This window comes from Anomaloglossus baeobatrachus, chromosome 1, assembly GCF_048569485.1.
Source record: "Anomaloglossus baeobatrachus isolate aAnoBae1 chromosome 1, aAnoBae1.hap1, whole genome shotgun sequence".
Taxonomy (NCBI): Eukaryota; Metazoa; Chordata; class Amphibia; order Anura; family Aromobatidae; genus Anomaloglossus; species Anomaloglossus baeobatrachus.
Window position 1 is genome coordinate 181056445 of NC_134353.1, and position 20331 is coordinate 181076775.

At 43.1% G+C, this 20331-nt stretch overlaps 1 protein-coding gene across 2 annotated transcripts in view; it reads right to left on the reverse strand.

The window, feature by feature from the left end:
* Positions 1 to 20331, reverse strand: part of ANXA10 (annexin A10) — a 128903-nt gene that overhangs the window by 77968 nt on the left and 30604 nt on the right. For both annotated transcript variants that reach the window (XM_075335112.1, XM_075335120.1), the window contains exons 3-4: positions 18207 to 18301; positions 8673 to 8786 (exon numbers count right to left, since the gene is read on the reverse strand). In XM_075335112.1, the coding sequence (XP_075191227.1) occupies positions 8673 to 8786; positions 18207 to 18301 (209 nt within the window). The remainder of the gene's footprint in view (positions 1 to 8672; positions 8787 to 18206; positions 18302 to 20331) is intronic.

Here is a 20331-nt window from a genome sequence, read left to right on the forward strand (position 1 = left end):
TATCTTTAGATCACTTGGAAATAAAAAAAATAGTACCTCCTCTCACCCCTCACGTATGGGACGTTATGTCACACACCAGTGGAAATCTCTGTGCTGCAGCAGAGAACAGGGGACCTAGCAGGGGTGTAGTGGTGCTGGCAGGTAGGGAGAACATGGAGCCGGCATCCATGCCCCACCCATGCTCCCTGTTCTAAGACTAGATAGAAGCAAGTATCAGGGGGCTGGCAGGTAGGAAAAGTATGGAGCCGGTGTCTACGCCCCCTGTTCACTGGTCTATGATGTAACGTCCTGTATGGGAGGGGCGAGGAGCAGCTACTATTTTATCGAATTACGAGTCATCTAAAGATAATAGAACTGCAGTGACCAACTCAGCTTCATAGTGTATGAGGGCAGGGACAGTACAGACATTATTTATCTCCCAAGAGTACCCTTTTAATGATAGAAAACCTCATATTCTTGATGGAGTCCATAAATTCAATATGCCTCCCCTTTCAGCCTTTTTACTCTGTGGCCACCTCGTCTGTGAATAAAAATACCCTCTACGACCTAAAACTCAAATTGTACAACTGTATATCTTGCTGAGGCAAAATGTGATGGAATGGGTAGCCTACGTTTTTTACACCTTATCATGGACTTATGTTGAGCATGTTTGGGATGCTCTGGATCCGCGTATATGAAGCGTGTTCAAGTTCCAGCAACTTCGCACAGCCATTGAAGAGGAGTGGACGAACATTGTACAGGCCACAATCAACAGCCTGATCAACTCTATGCAAAGGGGTTGTGTTGCTCTGTGTGAGTCAGAAGGTATTCACTCCAGATACTGACTTGTTTTCTAACCCCACAAACCCACCCAAAACTATAACATGGCACATTTTAGAGAGGTCTTTTATTGTGGCCAGCCTAAGGCACACCTGTGCAATAATCATGCTGTCTACTCAGCCTATTGATATGCCACGCCTGTGAGGTGGATGGATTATCTAGGCAGAGAAGAAGTGCTCATTAACAGATTTTGGCAAATATGTGAACAATTTTTGAGAGAAAAAGGCCTTTTGCGTACATAGAAAAAGTCATAGAGTTAAGCTCATGAAAATTAGGGACAAAAACAAAAGCATTGAATTTATATTTTTGTTCAGTGTAATGCATATATTATACATTTTCGTTCATCCAGTGATGATTTTATGTATTGTACATAATGTTCTTCAGAACTGTTTGCCATAACCATCTATATAAAGACATAAATATAAGTGGGCAGATTCCTCACCTCTTTGTATTGTTTCACATCACTTCATGTGATGTTTTTGTCAGATGTTAATTTTTGTATATTTTTGTCTGTTTATGTATGCATTTACTTTTTCTGACCAGATATCATTGATAATGGCTATTAGTCGAAACGTTGGGTATTCTATTATTCCCCAATGTCGGTTGAATGAATAAACTACTCTTTGACCCGACTAATCAGAAGTGTCATATTTTCAGTGCTAAAGATTGACTCATTAAAATGGAGAAGTTGGTAATTGCAACCATTAGGTATAATAACTGGAGCAGAAGTGTAACTCACCCGAATCCAGAGTATGAGGTGTGGAGGATAATAAACTCCTGTCTGCCTGACTGAAGAAGAGTACCAATGCCAAGTGCCATTTTCAGAGAACTGAGTTAGTAGCTAACAGCAATGGCAAACATCCTGAGCGCTGCTCTCACTATTCTAACTACACTTCTGTATTTTATACATTTATATCATGTATCTAAAAAATAGCACTTTTGGCACAGGCTGTGTTTACAATTTTTGGCCATATTTCCCCTTCTTATGGTTGAATGTCCTCAAGCAATATTTGCAAAGAAACGCCAGAGCGAACTGACCCTAAAGGCATTAGACCCTTGTCTCCGACAATGGTTTAGAAGAAATGAACAAATTCAGGGCATGAAACTGCTCCAAGAGTTGTACTCATTATTCAGTTTATGACCTGAATACCTAATCATGCAGCACATTGGGTTTACTGTCTCAGACTCTGCTAAAGGAAACAGACAGTTATATTTCTTTGCTCATCTTCCCTCTGCTAAGTTTTAGGTCTTCATGACGATTATGTTTCAGTGCTTCTCGTGCATTTAGGAAAAGTGCAACTGAATGGAATAATACATGGAATTTATTTTTTATTATTCAAATTTGTATTTTAACCATTTTTTTGTTTTCAGGAAATTTGATTTGCAATTAATCAATTTGCTATGAATCAAAATTACCCTAAAGGCTCCAATTGCCTTTAACCCTTTCAGGACATATGACGTACACTTAACCATATGTTGTGTCTCTGCCTTTGATGTAGGCTCGCCAAGCCAACAGCTTTCCCCGCCCATGACAGCTGATGTAATCAGGCATCATGTGCTTCTAATAGCCGCAGGTAGATCAGAGTTTTGCCCCTTTTCTGTTACTGTTACATCCCACTGTAAATCTCTGACAGTGGGATTAAACATGCGACGGCAGGGTGTCTCATTACTTTTATTGCACATTGATGAACTAATCGTGGAGCACTGATGGGTTGTCATGACAGCCATGGGTCTGCTGATGACCTCTGTGCTTGGCGTTATGACCCTTTTGTGAACGCCGGCCTATGGCAAAATCACAGCTTTACGTCCCCTAAGTGTGATTTTTTTTTTTTTGTAAAAAACAAAAGTTCAAGTCACAGCCCTCATTTTGCCCCATTGAAAATAAAGCAATAATAAAAAATACACATATTTTATATCAATAAATTCAGAAATGTTTGCTCTACCAAAATATAAAATGTATTAATCCAATAGGTAAACAGTATAACGTAAAAAAAAAAATGAAACCACCAGAATTGTAATTTTTTGGTTCCTGCAACATTGCAATAAGAGGCGAATAAAACATTGTAATCAGCCAAAAATGAAGTATCAGTAAAAACATCAGCTCAGGCACAAAAAACAAGCCTTCACACGGCACTTGGAATTTTTTTTCCATTTTCCAGTAGACTATATGGTAAAATGAATGGTGTCATTCAGAAGTACAACTCATCCAGCAAAAAACTAGCCCTACATATGGCAATAGTGATGGAAAAGTAAAATAGTTAAGAGGAGGAAAATACAATAACGAAAAATTGGTAAATGGCATTGGCGTGAAGGGGTTAATAGACATTTATAAGACACTTAGACCTATTAGACGCATTAATACAAGCATACCCTTAATAATGTCTAAGTGAGTGTCCTCATCGTTAGTGGCTGAGGTTAACCAGGGCACCGATGCTGATAAGCAGCCTGTTTAATACTTTTTATACTTTTAAATAAAACATTTGAAAAATGTTCTCATTTTTTATGTCAAGCAGACTGTTCTGTTTCATAGTTTTAATATTGAAGGTAGATCCTATATCTGATTAAGTTACTTTCTCCGACCCAGTGATACAATGAAGAAAACTAACACAACTATTTAATTTTTTAGTACTCAGTGGAACAATTCTGTTTGTAGCATGGTGTTGAAACCACATCTGCTAAATGTGGATGTGTTCATTTCCACTTTCATTTGTAGCGGTGGTACATCTTCATAGTTCCAAACATTTGATGTATGTCATGTAGATAAACTATGACATGTCATACACCAACCTTTTGTGCTCAATCGAGCCCACATCAAAGGCAGGGAGTAAATAATACGTCATGGGTTATTAAGGGTTAAGAATGGGAAGAAGCTGTTAAAGGGAAGGCGTCACGTTTTTAATTTTTAATAATAGTGATTAGAAATCAATTTCAAAAAAATTCCAGCAATCCAGTCCATGGAAAATATTTCATTAAAAAAATTCACATTTTATTTATAATTCCATATTAAAAAGTCCATAGCAAGGTTCAAACTGCCCCACAAGAGAATTTTTGGATTTTTTTTTAAATTAATGCCATGAGTTCTGCTACCTTCCTTTTCCTTGCACGGTCCTGGATAAGCAGTCTCCTATGAGAAACAGGTGAGCTGGTCAAAAGTCGTTTTGTTGTTCTGTGATGATGAAATCAAGTATTTTTAATATTATATTCACTGTTTATTTAGTTTTTAGCCATGCTGTATTTGCTGTGTGTAACGACAGCCTAACTCACCTACTTACTACCTTACTCACCTCCTTTATGGCAGTGCCCTGTGCATTGACTCTGATAGTCGTTCTCCTACCCTATACTTAATACAGGAAAGCTCCCTGCTGTGACCTAGACGCGCCCCCTGGGCTGTCGAAACTACAGCAAAGCGAAGAGATTGGCACCATCTTTGTGAAGCTCATAGCGTATGCTGTGTGCTGCACTTTCCCCCTGTCAATTTTTCGGCCTGTGTGAGTACCGGCTCCCCTCCCCCCGCCGCTGCTACTGTCTTCACTGACACCCCCCCGCACCGCCACTGCTACTGTCTTCACTGACACCCCCCTGCTCTCCCCACATGCCACCGCTACCCTCCTCCTCTTCTTGCCGCAGCCGCTGCGGGTGTGCATGCAAAGCATTGCGTGTGTGTGTACATGTAGAGCATTGCATGCGGGTGCGTGTGCATGCAGAACATTGCATGCGTGCATACAGAGCATTGCATATGAGCACACATGCATGCAGAGAATTGTGGGTGTGCATGCAGAGCATTGCGTGCGTGCATGCAGAGCATTGCAGGTGTGCATGCAGAGCATTGCGTGCAGGCATGCATGAATATAGATCTTTGCATGCAGAGCATTGTGTGGGTGCATGCAAAGCATTGCATGCGGTCACGCATACATGGCAGAGCATTTCATGTGGGCATGCGTGCATGCAGAGCATTGTGTGCATGTATGCAGAGCATTACATGTGGGCGTGCATGCATTCAGAGCATTGTGTGCGTGCATGCAGAGCATTGCATGCGGGTGTGCATGCATGCAGAGCATTGCACATGGGAATGTGTGCATGCAGAGTATTGCGTGTTGGCGTGCGGGCATGCAGAGCATTGCAGGCGTGTGGGCGTGCATGCAGAGCATTGTATGCGTGCATGTGGCAGAGCATTGTGTACGTGCGTGGGGCAGAGCATTGAGGGTGTGCATATGGCAGAGCATTTTGCATGTGGATGTGCATGCGTGTGGCAGAGCATTGTGTGCATGCGTGTGGCACAGCATTGCAGGCAGGCATGCATGTGGCATAGCATTGTGTGTGGGCGTACGTGCATGCAGAGCATTGCGAGCGTGCGTGAGTGTGGCAGAGTATTGCGGGCGTGCATGTGGAGAGCATTGTGGGCGTGCATGTGGCAGAACATTGTGGGTGGGCGTGCATGTGGCAGAGCATTGCTGGACTGGGGCGTGCAGAGTGCTATGTGGGGAGCACTATGCAGCTGCACTTGCTGACACTTTAGACATTTGTGGTCACCAACAAAATGGCTCCGCACTGTGATCCTAAACTTCATGAAACACCCAGATTGGGAGGGAGAGCTATGACATCACACACAAGAGAGCAGATTCTGCCCACTTTTACTGCAGCTGTAGTGTGAGCTAGTTCTACAGTAGCTCTGCAGCAGGATTTCAGCAGCTGCTCCTCCTAGTGTTTAAGAGGGGAAAATATCAAACTTTTTAATATTTTTATATTTTGCTCAATTAAAAACAAATAATAATATTTAAACAAAACATTAAAACATGAATACTTTACATCTTTTCAGTTATTTAATTTTTTTTTTTGGATGATACCTTCCCTTAAAACTCTCTGAGCCAGAAGAGTTTTCCCAAGACTCTGCCTGTGCTTCTACCATCTGTATGACCTTAACCAGTCATAAGCGGGCAGCAACCTGCAGTGAAGAGTAGAATACACCTGCACAGTAGGTTTGAGCAGTTGTCTCAGAGTGAGACATAATGATAGACTTTGTGCCCTCACTGATCTCCCTGCTAACTTATATGTGATTAAATTGTACCTGGAGTTGAGCATAGATGAGTGTTATTTAACTTCTTAACCCCTTCACCCCGATTTTCCGTTTTTTCGTTTTGCTTTTATTTCCTCCCCTTCTGAGAGCTGTAACTTTTATATTTTTCCATCAATCTTGCCATATAAGGGCTTATTTTTTGCAGGACAAGTTTTACCTTTAAATGAAACCATGAGTTTTATCATATACTGTACTGGAAAACAGCAAAAAAATTCCAAGTGTGGAAAAACTGCAAAAAAAAGTGTAATTGCACAATTGTTTTTGGGATATTTTATTCACCTTGTTCATTTTATGGTAAAACTGATGTGTCAGTATGATGTCTCAGGTCAATATAACTTTGTAGACACCAAATATGTATACATTTACTTTTATCTATGGGGTTAAAAAATTCACAAGTTTGTCCAAAAAAAGTGGCGCAATTTTCCAAAACCCATAACGTTCTTATTTTCCAGAACCTGGGGTCAGTGACAGCTTATTTTTTGCATCTCGAGCTGGTGTTTTTAACAGTAACATTTTTGCGCAGATGCTACGTATTGATCGCTAGTTATTGCATTTTGCGTAAAATTTGCTGCAATTAAAAACGTAATTTTAGCATTTGGAATTTTTTTGCCGCTACGCCGTTTACGGATAAGATTAATTGATTTTATATTTTGATAGATTGGGCAAATGTGTGTATATTTTTTACTTTTTTAACCCTTTACTTTTCAATGGGACAAATAGGGGGTGATTTGAACTTTTAGCTTCTTTTTTATTTTTTTTTAACTTTTTTTAACTTTTTTTTATTTTACTAGTTCCCCTAGGGGGCTATAAGGATGAGCAGTCTGATTGCCTGTTCATTTCTGTAGATCAAAGCAGCATTGCTCTGATCTGCAGAAAAGCTGCTCTCCTCTCACACATGGCCCTCTGCCAGCTGTAAGAGGAACTGACTCTTAAAAGCTACAGGAGTCATCTCATGACCCTGTATCACCATGGCAACCATTGGCTCCATGTGATCACGTCACGTGACTTCCGATGGTACTGGGTAAGTGAATGTTTAGCATGGTGTGCTGTTATACGACGCTGTCAGATTTTGACAGCGAGATGTAAGGGGTTAACAGGCACGGGTGCCGGTAGATTGCAGATCTACTCATGCCTGGCAGGCACACACGTCAGCTGTTCAAATCAGTGACACGATCCATGACATATCCAGTACATCATGTGTCGTGAAGAGGATTTTCATCACTGCAGTCAGTGTGGAGGGAGGTGATATACCAAATCTGTCAGTACTATGAGAGAACAGATGATAAATATAATAATAATAATAATGTAATCATTTATATAGCGCTATTAATTCCACAGCGCTTTACATACATCAGCAACACTGTCCCCATTGGGGCTCACAATCTAAGGTTCCTTTCTGTATGTTTTTGGAGTGTGGGAGGAAACCGGAGAACCCGGATGAAACCCACGCAAACACGGGGAGAACCTACAAACTCCTTGCAGATGGTGTCCTTGGTGGGATTTGAACCGAGGACTCCAGCGCTGCAAGACTGCAGTGCTAACCACTGAGCCACCATGCCGCCCAATAATAAATATATCTTCTATACTATTTAGAGACCCATTAGACTGTTTGGAGAGCTATGTGGGAGCCATTATTCAGTTTGCTAAGCTATGTGAGGGCCATTATACCATTTGCAGGGCTATATGGGGGGGTCATTATTCTATTTGGAGGGCTATGTGGGGACCATAATACAGTTTGCAGAGCTATATAAGGGCCATTATACCGTTTGTAGGGCTATGTGGGGGCCATTATGCAGTTTATAGGGCTATGTGGGGGCCATTATACTATTTTCAAGGCTATATAGGGGTTATTGTACAGCTTGCAGGGCTATATGGGGCCATTATACAGTTTGCACGACTATGTGGGGGCCATTATACTATTTGCAGGTCTATATGGCGGTCATCATACTGTTTGGATGGCTATATGTACTGTGTGCAGGCTATTATACAATATAGAGGTTCGTGTTGGGGCCATTGTACTGTATGGAGGACTATATTAAACCATCTTACTTTTTTGGGGTCACTGGGGGAGTATCATCCTTTGCAAGGGGTGGGGGTATTGTAGGGTCATCAAATTGTGCATGTGGTGGGTACTATGGAGGAATTCAGTGTAGAGATATCATACTGTGTTTGGAGGCATGCACTGTTGGCATCATAGTTTTTTTACAAGGGCCATACAAAGGGTATCTTAACTCATGGGAATACTAAGGGGCTCCAAGTAAAGGAACATTATTTTGTAAGTGCTGCAAAGTTGTTAGGTATGCACTTCTGTGACCCCACTGAATAGGGCTCGTTGTTAGGCCCCTGACTGCCGCCACCTTTGTGTTCATGTTGATGGAGGTCAATGGGCTGGCAAGATGAGCTCTATCCCATTTGTAAATACATACAACAGTTACTACTGCAGTGTGATCCATGTGTGAACTGACCCACACAGTTTCGGCAAGAACTTGGCTATCTACATCAGCCAGACTCCTGCAGTATACAGGTTGCTCCCGCCCAATTAGCATGATGGATATAATCCTCATGTATCTTTACAGGTTAAAGTGTGCATTTTTAGCATATCTGGTGCATTTCCTATTGTCTAAAGTGCCTATTGGAATTTCTTTTTATGCCTCATATGATTAGCTATATATCTACACCACGAATTTGCAGCTTTTCAATCTGTATAATACATATAGGCTTAGTGAAAGAAGTAAACCATATTAGTATTTAGTGACCTGTGATATGAGCAATGCATTACCTTCATAGCATGCCAGAGTTCGTGAGCGTCAAAGGCAGGTGGAGAGTACATCAAGCCAACCATAACTTCCTTAAAATGACCATCTAGATTTTCTTTCAAGTCTTCAAGCAAGTTCTTTGGAAAAAATAAAAATGTTAAAAAGTTGTGTTCTTTTGTGACAGCTGTTCTTTTATAAGAATAAGAATTCTGAACAGATACAATGAGTTTCACTTTTGAAAATATCTTCCATATGATGGGAAACATTGTGCATTTGATTTGACATACTTGCATTTACAGTTGAAATCAGAAGTTTACATACACCATCTACAAAGACACATCTGCATGTTTTTCTCACTATCTGACCTGAAATCAGAAAAAACCTTTATCGTTTTAGGTCAAAATTATTTGCATTTTCCAATTACCAGAATAATGAGAGAGACAAAATGTTTTAAGGCATTTTTATTACTTTCTGCAAAGACAAAGGTTTACATACATTTCATTATTATTGGTTACCATTGCCTTTAAACTGTATGGCTTGGGTCAAACGTTTTGGATATCCTTCCACAAGCTTCTCCCAATAGATGGTAGTAATTTGGGCCCATTCCTCTTGACAGAACGGTGTAACTGAGCTATGTTTGTAGGTCCCCTTGCTCGCACCTGCCTTGTCAGCTTTGCACATACATTTTCAATAGGATTGAGATCAGGGTTTTGTGATGGCCATTCCAAAAAATTGACTTTGTTATCCTTAAGCCACTTTGAAACCAGTTTGGCAGTATGCTTCAGGTCATTGTCCACTTGGGAGACCCATTTCATTTCCACCCAAGCTTTAAGTTCCTGGCTAATGTCTTGAGATGTTGCTTCAGTATGCCCACATAATCTTCTTTCCTCATGATGCCATCTATTTTGTGAAGTGCACAAGCCCCTCCTGCAGCAAAACGACCCCACAACAAGATGCTTTCACCCCTTTGTTTCTCACTTGAGAGGATGTTCTTAGGCTTCAAAGCTTCTCCCTTTTTCCTCCAAATGTAATGATTGTCATTATAACCAAATAGTTCAAATTTACTTTTGTCAGACCACAGGACATGTCTGCAAAAATGAAGGTCTTTGTTCCTGTGTGCATTTGCAAACATTGATCTGGCTTTTTTATGCTTCTTTTGGAGTAAAGGCTTCTTCCTAGCAGAGTGGTCTTTCAGCCCATGTGGATACAGTACTTGTGTCACTGTAGATAATGACACAATCTTACCAGCTTCTGTCAGCATCTTCACAACGTCTTTTGCTTTTGTTTTTGGGTTGATATGCAGATGTTTGACCAAAACATATTCATCTCTGGTACACAGAACCAGTCTCCTTCCTGAGTGATATGATGGCTGGACATTCCCATCTTGTTTGTACTTGTTTGTGTGTAAAATTGTTTGTACAGATGAACGAGGCACCTTCAGGTATCTGGAAATTACACCCAAGGCTGAACCAGACTTGTGCAAGTCCACAATTCTTTTTCTGAGATCTTGGCTGATTTCTTTTGACTTTCCCATGGTACTACACAAAGAAGTAGTGTGTTTCAGATGTGCATTAAAATGCATCCAGAGGTGTGCCTCTATTTAACTCAGATGTTGTCAGTAAACCTATTAAACCTATCAGAAGCTTCCAAGGACATGACACCATAATATGGGCTATCCCATATTGTTTAAAGACATAGTACTCTTAGTGTAAACGTTTGACTTTGCAGAAAGTAAAAATGCCTTAAAACATTCTCTCTTTCTCTTTCTCTTTCTCTCTCACTCTCGCTCTCATCATTCTGGCATTTGGAAAATATAAATAATTTTGGTTCCTAATTGACCTAAAATGGGTAAGGTTTATAATGACTTCATGTCAGATAGCGAGAAAAACATGCATATGTGTCTTTTTCTAATAGTGCATGTAAACTTCTGGTTTCAACTGTATATACCGTATTTTTCACTTTATAAGACACACTTTTGTTCCCCCCAAATTTTGAGGGAAAATAGGGGGTGCATCTTATAATCCGAATATACGGGGGGTGTGTGTGTGTGTGTATATATATATATATATATATATATATATACACACACTAGAGAGTCCATGGGAGGTGGAGGCAGCTCTGGAGTGCTGCTGGGGGCTGGTGAAAGCTGCAGGAGGCAGCGTTAGATCTCTCCCGCTCATATAATATGCATTGCCGCTGTCAATCACCATGGTGCTGAAACTGCACCGCGGTGATGGGCTGGGGCAGCGGCCCATATTATATCTGCCTGCGCCTCCCTTTGATGGCACATGCCCCCCCTGTGTTAGATATGGCCCCCATGCTGCTGCCCATAGTAAAATAAAAAAGTCTTTATTTACCTCCTCCAGCACTGATCTCCCAGTCTCTCTGCTGCCGCTGTGATCAGGCACACAGAGATGATGTCACTCTGCTGTGCCAGTCACATGACCGGCACTGAGAACCAGGAAGTCCAGGAGCTCAGCAGCACAGAGGGAGACACGAGGGAGGACAGCACTGGAGAAGGTAAGGAACGAGTGTTTTATTTTTCTATGGGCAGCAGCATGGGGGCCATATCTAACACAGGGGGAGGTGTGCCATCCATAGGGGGCCATATCTAACACAGGGAGAGGTGTTGCATCCATAGGGGCCATATCTAACACAGGGGGAGGTGTGCCATCCATAAGGGGCCATATCTAACACAGGGGGAGGTGTGCCATCCATAAGGGGCCATATCTAACACAGGGGGAGGTGTGCCATCCATAGAGGGCCATATCTAACACAGGGGGAGGTGTGCCATCGATAGGGGGCCATATCTAACACAGGAAGAGGTGTGCCATCCATAGGGGGCCATATCTAACACAGGGGGATGTGTGCCATGCATAGGGTCCATATCTAACACAGTGGGAGGTGTGCCATCTATATGGGGGCCATATCTAACACAGGAGGACGTGTGCCATCCATAGGGGGCCATATTAAACACAGGCAGACGTGTGCCATCCATAGGGGGCCATGGGCAGCACAGGGGGACGTGTGCCATCCATAGGAGACCTGTGCTAGCTGTAGGAGACGTGTTCCATCTATAGGAGACCTGTGCCAGCTGTAGGGGATATGTGCCAGCAATAGGGGATGTGTTCCAGCACAGGGGGACATGTGCCATAAATAGTGGACGTGTTTCATCAATAGGAGACATGTGCTAGCAATAGGGGATGTGTGCCAGCAATAGGGGACGTGTGCCATCAATGGGGGACATGTAGCATCACTGGGGGACGTGTGCCAGCACAAGGGGGCTATAGTCAATATAAGGGGGCCATATCCAGATTAAGGGGGCTAATTTTAGGATGGGGAGGCTATGAGGGACATATACCCTATATGATGCGTTAGATGGACACTGGCATTATAAGACGGACCCCATTTAACATTAAAAAAAAAAATCTCTTTTCCTTCACCAAATTTGGGGGTGCGTCTTATAATCAGGTGCGTCTTATAAAGCGAAAAATACGGTACTTGAAAAAGATGTTCATACCACATAAACTTTTCATTCTAATAATCACATATAATTAACATGTTTCTCTGTCCCATTCCACAACTCTTCCTGTTTGGTGTTGCAATTTCAATGTTAAGGAATAAACATATATATATACGTATATATACATATATATATATATATACATATATATACATATACATATATATGTATATGTTAATTCATAAATATATATATATATATTATATAATGGAAACAAGGGTTTTTTAAAAAAAAATAAATACAAAAATAAAAATCTTGATATATTCTGTATGAGTGACACATGCAGAAAGACACACACACTCCTTTGCATGCTATCAATGAGTTTACTAAAGGATGCTTGAGGAATGTAATGCCCTGCTAAATATATTTTGGCATACAAATCATAAAGACCTGCCGCTGACAACTCCGTTCGCAATTGCTGAGCAATGACGTCATACATGTGCACAATGTGAGACAAGATCCTGTAGGCCACTGTGGCATGTTTAGGCCATCCAGGCTGCTGGATGGCTCCTTGTAGTTGTGTTGAAAAATGGCTTCTAGGACACTTTAGAGAAATGTCCATGCTAGTAATGGGTGGACCCGGACTGTAAAAGTCCAGACCCAAGCAGTTACAAAGGTACCCGGGTGCCGGGCCCGGAATTCTCAGGGAATTATGCGTATTGATCCATATCCGGCACTTGGGAAATACAAAAATAATAAAGGAGAAATAAAGAGCTATACTTACCGAGTCACCGGTGTGGCTGTAACTACTCCCGCGGCCGCTCATTCACTTCCCTGCCCACCGGCATTTCTGATTGCTTACAGTCAGACACCCACCCAGCCTGGTGGACAGCATATCTGTTTCCAATCACAGACCCTGTCTGCGGGTCTATATCATACAGTAATAATAAATAAATATACAAATTGGTGTAGGATCCCCCGTATGATGATACCCAGCATAGATAAAGCCCATGGCTACAGGTTGCAGCTCCCAGCCATGCGCTTATCTTGGCTGTGTATAAAAATAAGAGGAACCACATGCGGCTTTTTTTAATTATTTAAATAAATAATTTAAAAAATGGACATGCGGTTCCCCACAATTTTGATACCCTGAAAAGATTTAGCCCGACAACTGGGGTCTGGTATTCTCAGGCTGCGGAGACCCATGCTTATTGGGTCCCTCAGATTAAAAATAGCAGCTTGCAGTCACTCAGCGTTGTCGCATCCAATAGATGAAACAATCCCAGCACTCTACCTGATTGCTGCCCTGGTGCGATGATAATCAGGGTAATAAGGGATTAATCGCAGCCGACAGCTGCCACTGAGCCCTAGATTAGTAATTTGAGGCGTCTATTAGACCCCCATTACTAATATGTAAGTGAAAGTAAATAAACAGAAACACAGAAAAAATCCTTTTTTTAAATAAAATACAAAAAACACCCTCTTTCCCCACTTTATTAACCCCAAAATACCACTGCAGGTCTGATGTAAAACACACGAGGTCCCATGATGGTTCTAGCTCTGCTACATCTGAGTGATGTCACCGATGATCGCTGCTCAGTCTCTGCCTGAAGTCCACAGCAGGTGGTCATGATCCATGATCCCGCTGTCACAGTCATCTCCCTGTCCTTAGAGATTAGTGACAGCTTTAATGTCTGGAGCCTCTCATCTCTTTCTGGGACTCTGTATTTAAATGTTGTTTTATATCTTTTGGTTCTGAAATAGTTAATGTCAGTTTTTCTGCAACCAGCTCTCCTGCATTCAGGTCAGCTGCAGCTGCTCTGTAGCCACACTCCCTTGTGTTTAAGTAGCTAGGTGTCCCAGCAAGATTTGCTTATTATACAAAGCCATTTGTATTCTAGCTGCCTTGGTGTAAGGAGCTGCTGTGGATTCTCCTGAAGTCATATTCTCTCCATTTCAGTTGTTTTTACTTTGTTGTCTCACCTACCCTTTTGTTCTATTAGTGCAGCAGTGGGACAGGTGTACCTTATCTCCCACTTCCTAGTCAGGACTATAGTAGGGATTTTCCAGGGCTTCATTAATTACTGCTCAATGACAGGTGACAAACCTGTATAGGGTCTGGCTAGGAGTGCAGGATACAGTGCCAGGTAAGGAGATGGGGTGTCCCATCTACCCTATGACTAGTACCAGGGCCTACCCTTGTTATTGTATTCCTGGTGTCACCCCTTATTTGTGGTGTTGTTTAGGTGTGTTGTTTGTTGTGAGACAGATATTGGTTGGTCTAAACACACCAGCCACGCCTATTGTGTACTGCCCCGCGCTTGGCTGCCGCCGAGCCAATCGGCTCGTTGGTGGGTGGCTCGAGCGCCTCCGGACCCAGGGTCACTTCGCTCTGAAAGGATGCTGGCGCTACGTAGGGGGGTGGTAGGTAGGTGTACGGCCGGAGCCGTGTTTGAGTTCATGACGCCACCCACGGGATGTGGTGAAGGTGTAGACACCACCGCTGCAGTTATGGGGCACCCGGGGGAGATGGTTATGCAGCAAGATGTTAACCCCTCCGTGGGCAGGGATGATGGCCCCGGGACCCGTTGGGGAGAAGTAGCTGGGTGGTGCAGGGCGGTGAGCGGCCGGATAGCGCTGTGGTACTCACTGTTATTGACACACACAAGTCTCTGTTAAACAAAGTTGACGCTGGTCGGTGCCCGCAGCTGGCTGCGTCTGGTCCCCCACCCCGTTCGGTGGTCTTTGCCTTTCTCCTGCACCGTATAGTGTATGTGTAGACAGCCTGCGCTTCAGAGACGGGAGTCCGCTCCCGGGCTCTAGGTATGTCGGGAAAGCCCGTTTGCCCGCAGATGCTGGCCCGTGGGATCTCTCTGCCTGTGCGGTGGCTTTCTATCCCCCTCGGTGGGCTGTTGTCTTCAGTCAGGACTTGGGTGGAAAAGGACCTATAGTCCGGACCTCAATCAGAGAATTAACTCAGTCCAGTGGCTTCTGGACCTCGTTACAGGGTCTGAGTACCCCCCTGTGTGCTCCGGTTTCCAGTCGGTTCCCCGGGTCGGTACCGGCGGGTCACTACCCGGTTTAGCATCTAATGAGTTAACTTTTCTTAAATCCAAGTGAGTGTTATCAGATAGTTTTTTATTGGTAGTTTGTACTTCTTCGCCCTGTATGAGTTACCAAATTATAAGAAAGCAGCAATACAGCAGAAAAAGAACACACCCTCACAATAGCTCTGGTGTCTTAATGTGTGAGATGTAATTTTCCAGCTCTGATCTCCTGGTCTAACCTCCTGCATGATTAGAAAGTGCTGATCTTCGGTGCTCCAATTAAAGGTGCGCTCACAAGAGCATATAGCATTCAATGTGAGACCATCGGATGTGATATGCTAATAATACTCACCTCAAACTCTGCTGCGATTGTGAGCCAAATGTCGGAGCATAGATGAGGAGAAGATGAAGAGCTTAATTTCTCCATGTTCTCCATTGCCTGTCTCGGCATTTACTGGACTGCACTTTGGCGGATGTTTAACATACTCATAGACTTGTATGGGTGTGAGTGAGCTGAGATATGCTGCCAGTCTCAGCAGGTTGTGATTCTCTTTTCATGCCAAAGCGGCCTGAGAAAATAATCGTTGATCAGCACTGCTCCATAGTATAAAACGGGATTAAACCCCTGTGTGAACACACCCTAAAATGAACAGAGAGACAGTATGCATGATCGACCTATGCTCCATTCAGCCAGGGTTCTTCAGAGTCCCGTTTCCCTGGATCGGTGGGGGCCATACCTGTTAGACCTCCAGCAATCAGAAAATGATCCCCTATCCTGTGGATAGGGGATAACATTTAGGGCTCATGCGCACGTTGCATAATTTCATGAATTTACGCTGCATATTGCACTTTCAGCGTAAATGCATGCATCCTGTGTCCCCTGCACAATCTATGAAGATTGTGCATGACACGTGCGCACATTGCTTTTATGAACGCAGCGATTTGGGTGCTAAAATTTTGACCCAAATCCGTGTGTTCATAAAATGAACATGTCAATTATTTCTGTGTTCTGGATGCAGCTCCCACTCTGTCTATGGTGGGGGCAGCAGCCAGAGCGCATGAAATCGGATTTCTTTTTACAGAAAAACTGCATCCATTATGCAGTGTTTCTGCAGCGATTTGATGCGCACATGTGCTGTCAAATCGCTGCAGAATATTCAGCAGGTACATGCGCATGAGCCCTTAAACTTGAAAACACCCCTCTGACAAACAGCTCATGCAGTCATACGTACAGTGCCTACAAGTAGTATTCAACCCCCTGCAGATTTAGCAGATTTACACATTCGGAATTAACTTGGCATTGTGACATTTGGACTGTAGATCAGCCTGGAAGTGTGAAATGCACTGCAGCAAAAAAGAATGTTATTTCTTTTTTAATTTTTTTTTTTAAATTGTGAAAAGTTTATTCAGAGGGTCATTTATTATTCAATCCCTCAAACCACAAGAATTCTGTTTGGTTCCCCTAAAGTATTAAGAAGTATTTCAGGCACAAAGAACAATGAGCTTCACATGTTTGGATTAATTATCTCTTTTTCCAGCCTTTTCTGACTAATTAAGACCCTCCCCAAACTTGTGAACAGCACTCATACTTGGTCAACATGGGAAAGACAAAGGAGCATTCCAAGGCCATCAGAGACAAGATCGTGGAGGGTCAGAAGGCTGGCAAGGGGTACAAAACCCTTTCCAAGGAGTTGGGCCTACCTGTCTCCACTGTTGGGAGCATCATCCGGAAGTGGAAGGCTTATGGAACTACTGTTAGCCTTCCACGGCCTGGACAGCCTTTGAAAGTTTCCATCCGTGTCGAGGCCAGGCTTGTCCAAAGAGTCAAGGCTAACCCAAGGACAACAAGGAAGGAGCTCCGGGAAGATCTCATGGCAGTGGGGACATTGGTTTCAGTCAATACCATAAGTAACGTACTCCACCGCAATGGTCTCCGTTCCAGACGAGCCCGTAAGGTACCTTTACTTTCAAAGCGTCATGTCAAGGCTCGTCTACAGTTTGCTCATGATCACTTGGAGGACTCTGAGACAGACTGGTTCAAGGTTCTCTGGTCTGATGAGACCAAGATTGAGATCTTTGGTGCCAACCACACACGTGACGTTTGGAGACTGGATGGCACTGCATACGACCCCAAGAATACCATCCCTACAGTCAAGCATGGTGGTGGCAGCATCATGCTGTGGGCCTGTTTCTCAGCCAAGGGAAGATGAATAGCACGGCCTACCTGGAGATTTTGGCCAAGAACCTCCGCTCCTCCGTCAAGGATCTTAAGATGGGTCGTCATTTCATCTTCCAACAAGACAACGACCCAAAGCACACAGCCAAGAAAACCAAGGCCTGGTTTATGAGGGAAAAAATCAAGGTGTTGCAGTGGCCTAGTCAGTCTCCTGACCTTAACCCAATTGAAAACTTGTGGAAGGAGCTCAAGATTAAAGTCCACATGAGACACCCAAAGAACCTAGATAACTTGGAGAAGATCTGCATGGAGGAGTGGGCCAAGATAACTCCAGAGACCTGTGCCGGCCTGATCAGGTCTTATAAAAGACGATTATTAGCTGTAATTGCAAACAAGGGTTATTCCAAAAAATATTAAACCTAGGGGTTGAATAATAATTGACCCACACTTTTATGTTGAAAATTTATTAAAATTTAACTGAGCAACATAACTTGTTGGTTTGTAAGATTTATGCATCTGTTAATAAATCCTGCTCTTGTTTGAAGTTTGCAGGCTCTAACTTATTTGCATCTTATCAAACCTGCTAAATCTGCAGGGGGTTAAATAATACTTGTAGGCACTGTATATGCCATTCTGTCAAGATGCTTCCTTCGTAAGCCTGCAACTGTTTTATACTCCAACAGTTCCTTTCTTTTTACTATAATACTGTAGAGTATTTAACTTGCAAAAATAACCATCCTTTATATACAGATACAGAAAGCTGCAAAGGTCTTTATCACAAGTAGTAAAGCAATAGCTATAATACAATAATGACCAACTATATAAAAATAGATAATTCTATACAAATATAAGCTATTTAGATATTTTTTACCCTGCCATACAGACTTCCATAGGCCTCTGCGATCATAATTCGTTGTGCACTGCTGCGTTGGGTAAGAATATCAATCAAGACATCCTTGTCACAACCTAGAGAAGAATTACATAGTAAACATTAGTTTTCTATTTCAACATACAGTATATTATAATAGTGAATACACTCCCTCACGTATTTATAAATATTTTATTATATCTTTTCATGGGACAACACTGAAGATATGACACTTTGATACAATGTAAAGTAGTCAGCGTGTAAAACAGTGTAAATAACAAAAGTGAGTACACCCCTAAATGAAAATGGATAAATTGTGCCGAATTAGCCATTTTCCCTTTGTTTTCCCAGCTCTCAGGTGTGAATGGGGAGCATGTGTGATACATATGGTGTAATTGCTCACACACTCTCTCATACTGGTCACTAGAAGATGAACATGACACTTCATGGCAAAGAATTTTCTGAGGAGCTGAAAAAAAGAATTGTTGCTTTAAATAAAGATGGCCTAGGCTATGAAAAGCTTGTCAGCACCCTGAAACTGAGCTGCAGCATGGTGGCCAAGACCATACAGAAGTTTAACATTATAGGTTCCACTTAGAACAGGTCTTGCCATGGTCAATCAAAGCAGTTGAGTGCATGTCCTCAGCATCATATCCAGAAGTTATCTTTTCAAAATAGACATATGATTGCTGCAAAAGATAAAGGGGTGGGGGATCAGCCTGTCAGTACTCAGACCATAAGGCTGGAAACACATCTATGCGAGTAAAATCGGTCCGACTGGGCTGAAAAAAACTCGGCTGATTTTAGTTCACGTTAGGTCCGAGTGCAACGCAAGTGCGATGCTTTTTCTGAATAAATTAATGATTTTACTAGCATGTGTAATGCGTGTATAATGCGTGTGTAATGCGTGTGTAATGCGTGTGTAATGCGTATTTTTTACTATGTCATCTGCCATTCAGCTCTGTTACATGGCCGCTGACAGCAGACACAGACAGCCATGTAGCAGAGCTGAATGGCCGGTGACAGCAGACACAGAAAGAGCCGCACGATCACAATGAACTTGGGTTAACTTCACCCGACTTCATCGTCATGCTGCGGCTCTGTCTGTGCCGCGTCCTGATTAGTGGTCACCTGTGAAGGGCTCACCGGTGACCGCTAATCCCCTGAGTGACTGTCACTGTTGGAGGATCCAGCAGTGGCCGCGGGTAACCTCAGTGGCAGCTCAGCTGATCACGATACTCACCTCAGTTGCTGCATGGAGCTGACAGGAGTGGCAGTGTATTCTGCAGCTCCGGTCACCTCCATGCAGCAGAGCTGGAAGCGACGCTGGACCATCCTGGATTACGCCGGACATGGAGGGCTTTTTGGGGTTTATAAAATTGTTGAACCAGGGAATTTGTTAGTGTTTTTTATTTCTAATAAAGGATTTTTTCGGGTGTGTGTGTTTATTTACTGTAACTTAAAGATTAATCATGGAAGGTATCTCATAGACGCCTGACATGATTAATCTAGGAGTTATTGGCAGCTATGGGCTGCCATTAACTTTTTATTACCCCGATTTGCCAAAGCACCAGGGCAAATCGGGAAGAGCCGGGTACAGTCCCAGAACTGTCGCATCTAATGTATGCGGCAATTCTGGGCGGCTGCTGACTGATTTTGTTAGGCTGGGGGGCTCCCCATAACGTGGAGCTCCCCATCCTGAGAATACCAGCCTTCAGCCGTATGGCTTTATCTGGCTGGTATTAAAATGGGGGGGACCGCACGCCGTTTTTTTTAATTATTTAATTATTTATTTCACTGCACAGTATAGACCCGCCCACCGGCTGCTGTGATTGGGTGGAGTGAGACACCTGTCACTCAGTGTGGGGGCGTATCTCACTGCAACCAATCATAGGCGCCTGTGGGCGGGTAAAGCAGGGAATACGAGATTGTTTAATGAGCGGCCGGCTTCTTCAAAATAGTAAAAGCCGCCGCAGCAGTGTGAATGCTGTGCAGCGCCGCGCCGGGGATCGGGGAACGGTGAGTATGAGAGAGGAGGGGAAAATGACCGACAGACTGTGAGAGAGGGACAGAGATAGTGACCGACCGTCAGACCGACAGAGAGAGAATAGAGACCGAGAGGGAGAGA